Genomic DNA, 15,500 nt, shown 5'->3' on the forward strand with positions numbered 1-15,500 from the left:
CACTTACTAAAACATGGTAGGCATGATTAGTGAAATTTAAACTTCTTACCTGTTAAATGTCCGTGATTTGCGGTGTCGATTATTTCATGTGTCTGTGAAGTGGATGTTGATCTTCTAACTTGTCGATGTACTGACATGTACCCGTATACAAACATGTCAATAAAGTGCATTGGTCAAACGTTTATTCCAAATGTCCCCCATATGTTCTGACATTCTTATTCTAAAGGTCCTAGATGTTTGGCCAACATAAAATGCGTAACAGGAACAAGTGGCCAAATAGACCACCCAATCCATTCTGTAATTAGCAAAATGTCTGATTTTATACACAGATTTCATATTTTTGCTCGACAATTCCTTGGATTTATACATATATTTACAAAAGGAGCAGTGTCTGCAAGAAAATGAACCCAACAGTTTGTCCCCTAAGATGGTTAATTGTTCTGACATAAGATGCTGTTGCATTTTGGATTTGTAATGATTAAAATAAGATCCTAATGTTCTACCTCTACGGTATGAGAATTTACATTGCTCAGTGAGGATATTAAATAATTCCTCATTGGCCAGAAGGATATTCCAGTTTTTGTCAATAGCATTTCTGATGGCATGTATATTTCTGCCATATGTTGTGACAAACCTGATGGTATTGTCTGATTTCAAAGTTTTGTCACGATATGTCAATAACTGTGGCCTATCCTGCCCAGTAGCCCAACTACAAGCTGATGAAATGTATCAAGGTTCATAGCCTCTATCTAGCCTTGAATCTGTGTATAAGATCTTGTTTGTGATGTGCATTATCATCCTCGGAGGAGCAGAGCCTTCTAACCTGAAGGAATTGTGACTTGGGGATATTCCTTATAATGTGATTTGGATGTAAGCTGGTAGCTTCCAGGAGACTGTTGCACTGAGGATATTTGCAGAACACCTGGGTAGACAAAGTGTTGTCCACATTCCTGCTGATCCTAACATCGAAAAAGTGAATTTCTTGATAGTCCATGTTAAGAGTAAATTCAATACCCCACTTATTATTGTTGAGGTATTGAACAAACTCAAGAAGATAAGTAGTATCCGCTCGCCAAATCAGCCAACAGTCGTCCAGGTATCGCCGCCAAATATCCATATCATTCAAGTATATATTATGGGAATCATCATATATAAGGATATCCTCCAAGTATCCCATAAAAAGGTCAGCGTAAATGGGGGCGAAGGACACCCCCATAGCTGTACCTTTAACCTGCCAATAACATTCCTTCTGAAAATAAAAGATGTTTTTGGTGAGGACATGTTCCGCCATACAGACTAACAGTATTAAGCCCCACAGGGTATAGGTTTGCCTTATTCAGCCAGTATTGAAGAGCCTCCAGCCCTGCCCAATGTGGAATATTTATGTACAAGGCAGTAACATTCAAGGTGCACAATATCCACTCAGGTTCCAATTGAATGTCATTAATAATTCTGAGAATTTCTGTTGTATCCTCTAACCTAGATCTAATTAAGGGTAGGAGTGGCTGCAGATATCTAGTGAGGAATTCTGATAAAGGCTCCGTAAGTGAGCTGATACCAGAAACTATCGGTCTGCCAGGTGGTTTCTCTAAACTTTTATGAATTTTAGGCAGCAAATACAGTATCTGTTTCTGAGGATCACTAACTTTCAAATGTTGTAAAACAGATGTACTAATTATTCCTTCCTCAGCAGCTAACTCCAAAAAGGAATCAATTTATTTTTTGAAATGACTGGTCAAATCCAAGGGCATGGACATATAATATAAGGCATTCCTAAGTTGTCTGTAGGCCTCTGAACTCATTACATCCGAGTGACGTCTCCAGGCGTTTCTGCAGTTACCTCCTACTGCTCCTCTAGGCGTCAAATATTACTTGTTCATACTTGCATTAATAACTTCAAACCATGCTACATATAAGGTATCAGGATATTTTATCTTGAAGCATACATGATGGCAAATACAATTGTACTGATGTTTGACCTCTGCAATGAGTATCTATTAGAATTGCAAGGTGATGACTCAATTTTTAAAGGCTCAGGGCACACCTACTAGGAGTTAAAGGTACACACTCAAAAGACTTGTACTGGAGGGAATGAGTTAAATAATATTCCATGTCCGTGACTACAACTGCTCCCCCTTTGTCAGCTAGAACAATAACTATATTATGGTTGTCTTGAAGCTCATGAAGTGTTTGTTGTTCAGCCTCAGATAAATTGTGGCCTAACATACAAGACTCATACCCATGAAAACGTAGATCTTTAAGAACAGATTTTTGAAAGATTGCCACATATCTATCCATGGGAGGTTGAAAATCCGATTTTTTAAATCTAAAATCAGTAGATGATTGAGAGGTGTCCTGTGAACCAAGAAATAGTTTCAAGTTTAACAGCCGACAGAATGACAAAACATCTTTAACCACAGAATCTTCATGAACATAAAAACCTGGAACATATGTTAATCCTTTGTTCAAAAGTTTAATGGCAGTTTCAGACAGTGTAACAGAAGAAATGTTAAGGACATTGGAACATTCCATTGTTTGGGAATAATCATTTGCAGTAATGTTTCCAAATTTTTGACACTTGTTATGTTTTCTCCCACCTCTCCGTGTCCTAGATCTAAAGGGGCCATAACATTCTTCTGTTTTTTTATGGGCTGGGGACCCCTGAGTAAGCCCTTGCTCCATTTCAGCCATGGAGGATTCCTCCCCTGAAGTACTGCTATAATAGATTTTTTGAGTATTGATCTGGGTCTTTTTCTCCTGGGCCTGACCATCTTATTCTCCCCATCTGAAAAAGTAAAATTTTTCTTAGATCCAACGGGTTTGCCCTGCTCATAATCCCTTAAATCCCTTTGAAATTTGTGCAATTTTTTGTTTCTAAGATTTTTTTTTCCATAGCTAGTAGATCCTTAGATAGTTTTTGAAGGCAATCCTGATATAATTTCTGACCTTCATACACTTTAATATCATTACAAATCCATTGAGTTTCTGATATATTAATCTGTTATGGTATATTTTTATATACATATATACAATTTACATTTATTATAGCAGGCCTTTTAAGATTTATTTCGGTATACACATGTATTCTTGCATTTATCAATATTAATATTTTAACATTATATGCACTTGTTGCTCATATGAGCTGATACGTATTGTATGCATATATATTTATATTTTCCATCTGCATTATTTCATTTTTAGCTTCAGTTTTTTGAAATATACATTCATGTTTTAGGTGTGTTACAGGATTTTTAGCTGTTCAGCTTTTTACTTCTACCAATTCTTTCACTGATTTTTTTAACTGACTGTTTCTAATGGATTATTTTGTGTGTTAATGTACCTTTAACTTTCAATTACTAATTTAATTACTCGTAAATTTTTGTACGTGTGGTTTACTTGGAGGGGGAAGGTGAATAACTGATTCATTTAATGATACTTCTTTGTCTGAAGAAGTACAGGCACTGACCTGCACGAAAGCGCTAACTTCATTAAACTTCTTTCTACTTTGTTGGAACTTATTGGAGTGGCCTTTGTCCTTTGCCTTTTTTTGGTTTTCCATAGTTTGTTTTCTATTTTTTGGTTCTGGTGAGATCGTCAGATCCTGGAAAACAGCTATAAATGGAGAGCAACTCTGAACAGACTTAGTGTCAGAGCCAGTAAGGGGCTCAGTACCTCCGAAATCTGAAACTGAAGCAGTTCTGATGTTGGTGACGAGAGGATTGGGGATCTGTACCAGGGAGGTACCAAATCCAGATCCATAGCAGGAGCCATAGAAACACATGGTTTCGAGGACTTCTGCACTGACTCATCAGAGGCTGAAAACTCATCTGGATATTTCCTGTCCTTATATTTATTTTTTATTTATTTATTTATTCATGCATGTATTTTTCCATTTCTCCTTTTTTTGGAGTGTTTGTCCTTATCTCTGCCTGTTTCTCTTTTGAAGCCCCTTCATTACTAACTTAGCTTATCAGCCAACACCCTGGCCGTAAAAGAGGTACAGGCCACTCAGTCTTGGTCTAGATGGGCTACTGCCAAGGACTATACTCACCCATTATGAGAACCCTGAGGGGGTATCTTATGATCGCAGTCAATGCTCATGCAGAAGCCCAAAGTCTTCTCAGACATTCTTGGAGGTAAACAATGCACACAAGAAAGGCACATAAACAACCCCATACAGTGGGTTTAAAAACACGCTCCAGTAACAAACAGTAACACCTAATAACTAATAAGTAAGAAGTACATGTTATCAACTAATAGTTACTATCCAATAATTAAAAACAAAAACCCGGGCTAACTAGATGCAACAGCAAGGATCAGCTTTCACAGCAAAGTGAAAGGGCACTTTAGAAAACCTAACAGAGCAGCCATGTGCCCAAAGAACACCAACAAGCAATGTCTAAAAACCACAAACGCAACACACACACACACAAACACACGCATGAATAATCACTAAAAACAGCTGAAAAACACGGATCTCGGAGAGAGGTCCACAGACTACATCCGAAAAAGAAGAGCAGCAAATGAGATCTGAGGAAACTAAGGAATGCAGAGTATTATGGGATGGGAGTTGGGAGTTTCAGAACAAAGAGTATAGTGTCAACTTCGATCCGATTGAATCTGATAACCCACAGGTTGAAGCAGATGTAAGAGAAATCTGATATTACCACACTCCCAGGGACTTGCAAGGCACCTGACTGTAGGACTGTGCCTCACAACGCACCTGGAAGTGTGGCAATATTTAAACTATGCACATTCACTCAAGACATACCGCTTACTTGTTTCATCATGGTGGAATTTGCAGACTCACTAAACAGAAATGGAATTATTCACATAACTACTGCATCATTTCATACTTCATCTAATAGCCTGATAGCCAAGCCTCTACAAACTGAAGAAAGACATTATGAAAAATAAAAGGTAATACTGTGAAAAACACAACTGTCACAGTTATTGTTCAATTACAGAATTAGCCTCCAGATAACTTTGCTGTGATTGAAAGCAAAAATCCATTGAAAACGGGTGTGAGAAACAGACTTGATAAAAATGTGCTTTCAGTACAAGTTTTCCACCTCGAAATGTAGCCTGTATGAGAAGTTATGGTTGTTATCCAAAATAAATCCTTGGCATAACTGAAATTTATTCAATACCAGGGCCCTTTATGAAAATTATGGTTTATCTCTTGAGGTAGCGTTTTGTTCAAACAAGATCCACTAAGACTAAACCAGTTTGTGAACCTGGAAAAAAGAAGAGTTCTTGTGCAGAGCAGAAATCCCAATGTGTTTGATATCAGACATCCAGCATACCACAAAGGCTGTGGCTGAAAAAAGAACTGCATATCTGCATGCTGCAATGAATAAACACTGTGGTAACCCTCTACTTGCCCCTATGGTGACAAACATTCTTCACATCTGCCTGCTGTCATCTACTTTACACATCCTACTTGTGAAAGGCACCTTTACGTAACTGAAAGACAGTGTCAGACAGTGACAAACCCTTTCTTTTTTCCTGGGAAACAGCAAGCACACACTATGGTTTCAATGAATACCTGGGAGCCTACTTGGATATTATAAATTAGAAAATGGCACTGAACCCTTGAAAAGGCAAACTGATGTATAACTGCATAGGAATCCTTTTAAGCGAAAGATGTGCAATGTTTAAAGATTTAAAAATGTATACTACTGAAACAATTCAGTGTGATTACCACCTCAGGTCTCCCTTGGAAAGAGGCCAACAGCTTATTGGGACTAAATCAATTGACTATTTATTTATTTTACTTGTTAACTGGAGTAAACCACTGATTTGTATGGATCAAATACAGGCTCGGACAGAACAGATGGCAAGCATTCAGGGAAGCTAAGTGAAATGAAATAAACAAACAAACCTGTCCTCTAAAAACTAGTTTATATAGATAATTCATAGCATCTGGGTATTATAACGCCTTTTAAATGGTTAACTAGGAAATACATTTTTAAAAATACACATACTATTTTAAAGTGCATTTAATTAATTAATGAGTTTCCGGCTTAAGTTGGTTTTGAACTCCTCCTTCATGTGATCTATATCTGCTATCTCTGTAGAGGCATTGGGGCAACTATGGACAAACCGGTAGGTAAAGTTCCATTCATCTCCACATCACCCTACATTTACTTATTCTAAGAACAAGCTTGTAATTCTTTGGATATTTGTTTTCTGGAACTTGTGTCAGAATTTTTATTTACCTAGCTTTTCTATTCATTATTTTGTTTTTTGTGACTTTGACATTCAGGTTTATGAAGCACAAAGTATCAAGTTAGCTTTTTCAGTAAGTGTTCTTCACAAGGAAGAACTTCAGTGGTTCAGTAGAGATGTACTGCTGTTTTATTCTTTTAAGAGTGTGAGTTATATCCTGTTCTAGTCTCTTTCTTCTACACTATTTTTTTTTGCAGATAATTGTTTAGCTTATATTGCCCCTACTGTCTTTAAATCATCAACCCCCTCCTGGCCAGCCTGCCCACTTGTTTTCCATCACTGGGGCAGGGGCTAAGCAGGAAGGGTTCTCATTCAGAAAGCCATCACAGGTGGATTGAGAGTTTTTCTAATTGTTCTCCCCATCCATACTGGCATGCCTCTGGTCTGGCGTGGGGGTGGGTACAATGGACTGACAACAGAGGGTATCCTCCCATTTCCACATGAGGCATTCCTTCCAAGCATCTCTGCCTCTCGACTTGAAGCATGAGTGGACTTAACACTGCCAGTGTGCCCCTGTGTGTGTGCAAACCCCTCCCTCCCTCTGCTAGAAGAAGCAAGTGGGTCATGGTCCTTCACTTTGACACTTTCCTGAATGGTTTCTCCACTGGCTTTATTGTCCAGTATGTGGTCACAAAGCATATTTAATGCATTTCGTAAGACATGCCAAAGTAGCAGACAAGCTGCAACAAGGGAAACTGTAGAAAAGACATAGGGCACTTTCATGAGGATATATGCAACATTACCCACCTTGAATCAGCCTGGCACACATGCATACAAAATGCATAAAATATTTCACAAATAAGCCATCATGCTGAAGGGCTCAGTGACTGTAACATCTTTACAGTCATTAAAATAAATTTGATATTATGGATTATCACAAGAGTTATCAGTAAAATGTTATCAGTTATATGAAATAGTTACACCAATCATTATTTTATCAGAATTTGGCCAATTGTATATTACATGTTAGTTATTTTCTTCCTTAACCAGGTAACATAACATGCTAAAACTAAACAGCTAAATGATCACACAATTAGCCCTTAAATTCATACAGCACATGACAACCTATAATCTCAGAAGTCACGCCCATTCAGGGCCACTTTCTCAAAGAACTAGAGCCAGACTTCATTGCACACACAAACTCCCTCTTCATCCTCAGCCACAAACTACAGAGTTCCTTCCCTTCTCACCTTTAAGGTATTCCCCTTCTACCCCAAATTCCTCTCACAGCTAAAGATGCTCATTCTTCCTTCATAACTCTTCATTTACTTCTTCCATGGAAACCTGTATACTGCTTGTTCACATGATTACACTGCAGTGTGTGTGTGTGTGTGTGTGTGTGTGTGTGTGTGTGTGTGTGTGTGTGTGTGTGTGTGTGTGTGTGTGTGTGTGTGTGTGTGTGTGTGTGTGTGTGTGTGTGTGTGTGTGTGTGTGTGATCTTTGCTCTACCCTGGTTAACAAGCACAAATGAATAAATAAATCGTGCCATCCTGGTTCCAGCAGGTTCGTGCACATACCATCATGGAACTGTACAGTGTCTTCCCCTTAGTGCAGCTTCTATACTTCACTAACACATTTTGCCAACTGCATGTTTTAAGACGTTTAAAATGTTTCATATCCTTAACTCACAATCAAACAAATGCAAACTTTAAAAGTACACAAAGACTGTCTGCCCCTACACAATGAGTCCACATATGTGCTTCTTGTATAACCTGTCGATTTTAGGCAACTATTAGACAGAACTCTCTTGTCGCTGCCTAGACATGCCCTGTACCTGTCCTGATCATCCTTCAGCTATTTTTTTCAGTTTTGAATCAATCCCCTCAACAGGGCAGCTGTTTAATATATCTGCCATTGAAAAGTACCTTGCCTGACTTCATCCTCAACCACCCGCTCAACAAATCTTATAATTATGACACACTTCCTCTTGCACATTTGCCTTGCAACAACATTTAGTTTTTTGATGTTCTGACATACATTTTCTGTCAAACACAAAATTAAGACATAAAAAAGCGAGCTTTAACCTATAGTCCCTGGTTTGATTACAAAGTCTCCATTTACCTGTTACATGACTCTCCATTGCTCCTGCATCATCACCTGAAAATAGGTACTTGGGCATAGCAGGTTAACCTGCTTATAAAAAGTACTCTCAAGCCTTGTTTCATTATCATTGCCATTATGTCAAAGTGAGACACCACACAGTGAAATCACCCCCACATATTTTTTTTCTGTCAGATACATTAGTCTGCATTATCAGCAGTGTAGTCAGACTTTCACAGTGAAAAGCAGCCATTTCAGGAAAAAGGTGTAATGTAATTAATGAATTAAAACAGCACAAACGGACATCTTTTACCTTAGCTAAACTGAAAAAGCATCAGTGACAGAGTCACATGGCTTATCTCTAATCTGGCATAGTTAAGAGTCATTTCTCTGTTTTTTCACAGCCTGTGTGCATCCCATGTTTAGGCCTAAAGGCCAGGATGGAGCACAGGCACCAGTACATCTAGGGCATAGTTTTATTTCCTACTTAAACATCTAATTTATTGTTAAATACACACAAGGAGGAACATGCAAAGGAACCTTATTCCAAAGTAATGGAAGTTTCTTGAATAAAAAAATGTCATTCTTTTGTATGTTCTATCCATGTGACACACACTGTGATGCAGACATTGTCTTGTTTTACAGCCAACCCCTTTGTACAACAATGTTAATACTGACACAAGAAAATAAGCAGAATCATCAACTGTAACCATACACTCTAATGAAAAAAATAATACTCTTTAAGTTTAGCATAAATGAAGTGAATGTAATTTCTATAAAGCCTAATATCACCCATAGCTGTGAAGTTTTACTAATTTATTACTTACCTCTATTTTGTTATTTAGTACATCTTCAAAGTCACTGTATGGAATCTTATCATTTTCATCTGCCTTTAACCAAGTGTTCAAGGTCATTAGGATACGTCTGACTGGTGTACGCCCTGGGAAATACTGTAGAAACACAAGAAAAAGATATACAGATGAAGCAGGAGAGGAGATAAAGCACAACATTCTGGCCAACAAGAAGATTATACTTTGACCAACAATACTCTACTTTTGAGTGATTTGAAATACTTTGCTTTAAATTGGATCATATCACACAATTTTTCCATGTTTTCTCATCGTCTGAAAACAATGACCAGTACTGTGCATTGCACATAAGGGAACTAAGATGACCATGCATATACAACATTAGAGACATGACCCTTCTGATTCACAAAAATATTGTTGGTTGTTCCTTACACAGACAAGGACCCGTATAGCTAACTCTTTAATGAAAAACAATGGTGATATTTTTTATATCCCCCCCCCCCCCCCAGCTTAACTGCCCAAACAATCTCAGCTCCACCAAATGTTTCTTACAGGTTTCTGCTACATGTAATCCTTCAATGGATAGGTCTCCCAACTCTTTGGGAAGTCAACATCAAAGTTCTGAATATTAGTACAGGAAAATGAGCAATCCTAATAGCAATTGTGAATGTGGAGCTGGCAGCCACCATTCATACTGTGGCAGATATGTCTAGTGCAAAGAAATAGGTTGTTACATCCCATTTTTTTCCTGAAATGACCTACAAGGTTTTTAGTCTCCAACCAGATGTCACACAGACATTAGATTTCCCAAACTTCCCTCCCAGGATACAGCACCTGCTTATCAGCAACTCAGGTCACTAACAGCACTAATGGATGCCGTGTCTCTGGCAAATTACTATTTTGTTGTTATTATTATTATCTTCCAGCTCCTTGGTAGACACTTCCAGCTGCATATAACCCAACTACAGAGACCCCTTTCTGCTGAACAATCCTAGAGCATACATGTTATTCCAACCAAAGTGAAATAGTCTTGGAGTGCACTAAAACTCTAGGTATGTTGCAGCAGAAATACATACAGCTGATGAAATTAATCAGAGATACCTCAATTGTTTCCAATAAGAGAGATTCAGTACAAAGTGATGTGATGTCAAGTCATCAACCCAGTCACTCAGTTACCAAGACAGGTAAAAAAAAATAAATAAATAATATAAATGAAATATCTGCCAAAGGACTAGCTTGCTGCAAGGTGACTACATGCAACACTTACTGATCCTTTGGTTTGTGATTGGTGACTGAAAGAACCTCACTTTCTAATAATGGCAGCTGAGGCACAGAAGAGGGCATCCCATAAAATCCCATTCCTATTCACTGGGACAGTGTCTAGCTTTCAGGCTTTCATCTATTGGACGGTGAATGATTAACTGGAAGGATGGCAAAAAAATTAGGTGGACGACGAGACCTGCCTTGAAAAATAGGCAGAACCCCAATTACAAATAACTGATCACAATGCATATCAAACAAGTGACGTTGCGAATACATGCTGTCACCTACAAGGCACACTTGACGTGTGTCTCACAGCCATACAGCCTTATCTCTGAAATTCAAAGCCACAAATCTGGCAAAAGTCTGTTTTCCCAAACATCTGTGAGGCCGAACTTGGAAAAAAAACTGCATATGAGATCATTCAGAAAGGACCACATGAAGAACTCACTACTGCTGAAAGTGGAAACCATGAACGATCTAACAATCTGCATAAACAGAAACACAAAATAACGATTTGCTAGTAGTCTTCAGGAACATACTTCACAAGTTCCAAGACTATCAGTTAAAAAGAGAAACGGTCAAAGCATCAAAAAATGCTACTCAGCAAACAAAATAACAGTTAGTATGGGGATAATGTTTCTAAAATATAATGGCATACATAATGATTTGGACAGACTGATAAAAACTCTGCCAGCAGTGTTAAAATCCACATACTAAAAAAGCCTTTGCCTAACACCTACAAGAAGAAAATAATAAGAAATGCACATAAGTAATATAGCCATTTCTGGAGGTCTGATAACTGCAGGGACATTTTACTCTTTACAACAATGCAGAGATCAGCCATCTGAAAGATTAGAGGCATGTCAGACCTGTACATCCTTTTCAACTTATCACAGGGCCCAGAACCACAGCTGCACCAGAAATGTATCCTTACTGCACTGTCACAAGTTGAACTTGCACATTTACTTGCAGTACAAACTAGTCAAGTGACCACTCTTGCCATCAATAAGCTTACCTATCCTCTTCCTCCTTCTGGTCACTCACTGCTGCAGAATCTACAAGCTGCTCACCTACAAGAGGCCCCAATTCATTTAGTACCATATTATTAGTACGTTAAGATCCTACTAAACATGCTGGATTACATGCAGACTTGAACTTGTAGCATTTAATATATAGGATTTATAGTGGTATCAAAGATATTATAATATAGTGACCATTGACACTTTGACAGTATCCACCCTAAGGCTTTATCCTTTCAAAAGAAAGGAGAGGCTAATTAGACCCAGGGTAAGTTTGAGAGCACGCATTCAATTGTCTAGGCTTAGTCAGAAAGGAGAACTGAATCACAACTTTTAACCTGCAGGGGAAGTTTATTCCAAACACACGGGCAGTGTTGGGTGATGTATCTATCTCTCCATCACATTCTATTTATCTGCTGATGAAGATTCAAATCTCTTGTTCTTGTGTGGGGGTGTTTGACTTATTGTGCAGTAGGCCATCAAGAACCATCAGATCTCTAATGGTACAGTAAGGAAGACACAGACCACCCCTCAGGAGTCAATAAGACATAGAATACAGGGACAGGGCTTTCGGTTTCTCCTGATAACTAAGGATCTAAAGACCAGAGATCTTAATGTCTAGGGCTTTTCAAGTTTACTGAGATGTCATGTGAGATTTGTATAAAATAGAGGGTTGTCCTCTAAAACATATGTAATCAGTGCTGAACATAGGGGAATGAACATCTTTAGAGCTTGACAAAATTCCTTTGGTTACTAGTTGTTACTAATTAGAAGGATTTCCTGACTACAGATGCCACGTGATGATAAGAAGAGAGGGGGAATACTACACCTAACATTAGTACGCTGCTAACAGCTAACACTAATACACTGCTAACATCCAAAACTAGTACACTGCTAACACCCAACACTAGTACACTGCTAACACCTAACACTAGTACACTCCTAATGCCTAACACCAATACACTCTCTGCTATGATTTACCACAACTAATCTCCCTTATACTACACCTAACACTAATACACTGCTAACTTCTCTGCTATGATTTACCACAGCTAATCTCCCTTATCTTGGGCAGCACAACATTTTCCAGAAACAAATCACTGATGATATTACACTGACATGCCAGTGCTTCTTCAAGGAAAAAAAAAACAAAAGTTGTGTAACAGTAAACAGTGGCAATATCTCAGTGCATCTATCCTCTCTTACCTTTATCATCTGTTCTGTTACTAAAAGGACTGGCATTTTCCTTAACCCCTTACCATTCTTTCAAAATGGGACAGAAGTGGAGGTTAAGGGGGTGCCCCTTACTATTATTTTTTTCCAAATAACAGTGTGCAGTCTGTAACATAAACTACACAGTCTGAGAGTTCTGCAGAGCAGTTTTACGCAAGCTGGAACTCTCAGGACCACTGCCATCTTCGCTTTATACTGGCACTGTTGCACGGTGATGTTGCAGTTATCAGCCAAAACAAAGCCAGAATTGCAATATTTACATTCCCGCATGTTATACACTTTAACAGAAGAGACTAACTTATTCAGAGACAAAGGACGTTGGATCTCTGCAGAGCTTGCAGCCCAGCTCCACAGACGATGTGGCTCTACAATTTAAGTGCAAGAAAAGAAGTCAGCAGCAGCAGGAAGAATGAACGCTAGTCCAAGTTCCAGTGGCTGACAGAAACACCACCCTGCATTAGGCAACAACACAGTCTCAACTACCACACAGAGAAGTGGCAGTTACATCAAGTCATAAATGGCACACTTCAATGCACAGTGTAACACAGTGACAGAATGCAAGCAACACAAGCAGTAGCACAAGGAGGAAGGCAGCTCTAGAGATGAGACTAGACACAGCAACCCTTTAGAGAGACAACAGATATTAGATAATTTTTATTCTGCCTGAAGGCTCAAACTGCATCCTCCTGTTCTCTCTCTCTCTCTCTCTCTGTGTTCTTACCAATATTGATACTTAACAGACATACCAGTTCAACAATTCTCAAAGTCAACACGTTTGTTACTTTTGTGTGTGGTACCGCTTATTCCAAGTATCAAGTTAACACTGTACTCCAAGTCTCTCTCTCTCATTGGCTCTACAATAGAGTCAAGGAAAGAAGAAAGATGAGTCAATTACTTAAAAGTACTTTCTTTCTCTTGGAAAAGGTTTACCTATGTACCTGCAGCCCATACCTCAATTGTTTTTCCCTACAGACGTGGTGGTCCTTTTCACCACACTGTACTAGATTAGCAGCACAAGATTTGTAGTTTTTAGGAAGATATTGGCTACACTGACCTGGAATTGACTGAGCTTGGTTTCCCTGACTGTTTTCTTAGCAGCTGGCCTTTTCCAGTTTTTCTTGCTGACAACCTTGTATTACTTTGTGTCTATCTCCCTCCCCCACCTTGAACCTGCACACCACCCTCCCACTCCTGCGTAACTACAGAGGAATCAAAAATCCTGATGTAAAAAGGCACCATCTTTTGACTTAGCTTTTCTGTCCTTGCTTCATAAGAATCCCCAGTAATGTACTCGCATATACCATATTCCATTCCTTTTTAAGTAGTGCTCTATTGACTCCTAATTTACTGCATGTCCCTTTCTGAAACCCCTGGCATAACTACATTATTTTCCTACTTCTCAGTGGCCTGCAGCTCCCTGTTTTTAAAGAAAAATAAAAACAGAACAGAAAAACATTTTTTCTTTTGAATCTAGCTTGTCTAATTGCCCTTAAATCTGTCTGTTTATCTTCCCCAGACACTGGATTGTACTGGCTGGTTGTTTTTTTTTTTGTACTTTGTCCCAGGTGTAGCTCCCCTCCATTCTCTCCCCACCCATATCATTTCCTTTATACTTAACTACAGGTACCTCCCAACCATCAAACTCCTCCCCTTCCTGTTACACAAGCTAACACTCACTACAAACTCTCTCCATACCTTACAACTCCTCCCCAAACTCTCAACCAGCTCACCCTATTAAAGCCCACTCCTCCACTTCAAACATGCCAGACTTAATCATTCGTGTCATACTTCTAATTGCACTGCTCCTCCTACACAACATAACATCACCTCACATATAACCCCTATACATAAAGCCCCCATCTACCTTCTCCAAATCTGCTTTTCTTATACTCAGCAACCATACTCATCTCTGCATATATCCTTCCAATGAATATACTACTCCCTAAAATAAAAACTCCTCCTTTCAACCATAGTACGTCTAAGTATAAAACAAAATACTTTCACAACTACCCACAAAAAATGAAAGCTTATGACTTCCCAAGAACTCTGCTCTTGTCGGGTGATATATACCCAAACCCTGGTCCTACCACTATTCCTAACACCCCACAAAATATCACCCCCAATTCTAATCAACCATCCATACCAAAAAAAGAAAACCTCCTTCTATTCTATCAATACTCGAAGTATGCTAAACAAACTAAGCCAGTTTCATGTTTGGGTATCGCTTCATACCCCAGACATTATCTCTGTCACAGAAACTTGGCTTAAACCTCAAAACCAAGACAAAGACACCCCCAGATTCACGAAGCCTCCGTGTAAGACTTAATAAGTCTTACTCGGAGGCTGCAGTTGAACGGTATGACGTCAGCGTGCCATGAATATGCATGAGGGTACGCTGACCCAACCATAAGTCCTACACGGACCATGTAAGAAAGCAATGGGCGTATCCAACTGCCGAGCAGTATAAATGTCCATGCCCCTGCAAGTGTTTAACATAAAAGGAAATAAACAAGAGATAGTCCGCTCAAATGTCCCTGCACCCAACACCTCACTGCCTGATATTGTAAACCCCCATCACACATCGAAAACGCATAACCATAACATTTTTTTAAATACCCAAAATAGCTGCCCGTATTTGCACGTGTGTGCGCAGGTGTGCCCATTGCTTAGCTACAGTTAGCAATTCTCACATGGAAGAGCATAAGAAAGAATGTTTATGCAAATCACACCAAACAGCAATAGCATAATGGTACAGCGTTCGCACAAAGAAGAAGCATTCACGGTTCGAGTCCCACCACTCCCTTTCGTATTTATTTTTTAAATCAGTATATGGAATAATACCCAACATATATGTTTAAACACAACTAAAAAGCAGTGAAATGGCCAATGTATCAGTGAATAAAAT

At 38.9% G+C, this 15,500-nt stretch overlaps 1 protein-coding gene across 1 annotated transcript in view; it reads right to left on the reverse strand.

Annotated features, from left to right (window-relative positions):
* Nucleotides 1-15,500, reverse strand: part of QSOX1 (quiescin sulfhydryl oxidase 1) — a 1,259,897-nt gene that overhangs the window by 247,993 nt on the left and 996,404 nt on the right. The window contains exon 9 of the mRNA XM_044085745.1: nucleotides 9,099-9,221. Coding sequence (XP_043941680.1) covers nucleotides 9,099-9,221 — 123 coding nt within the window. The remainder of the gene's footprint in view (nucleotides 1-9,098; nucleotides 9,222-15,500) is intronic.

The sequence above is a fragment of the Protopterus annectens genome, chromosome 10.part0, assembly GCF_019279795.1.
Source record: "Protopterus annectens isolate FY-2018-M chromosome 10.part0, PAN1.0, whole genome shotgun sequence".
Taxonomy (NCBI): Eukaryota; Metazoa; Chordata; order Ceratodontiformes; family Protopteridae; genus Protopterus; species Protopterus annectens.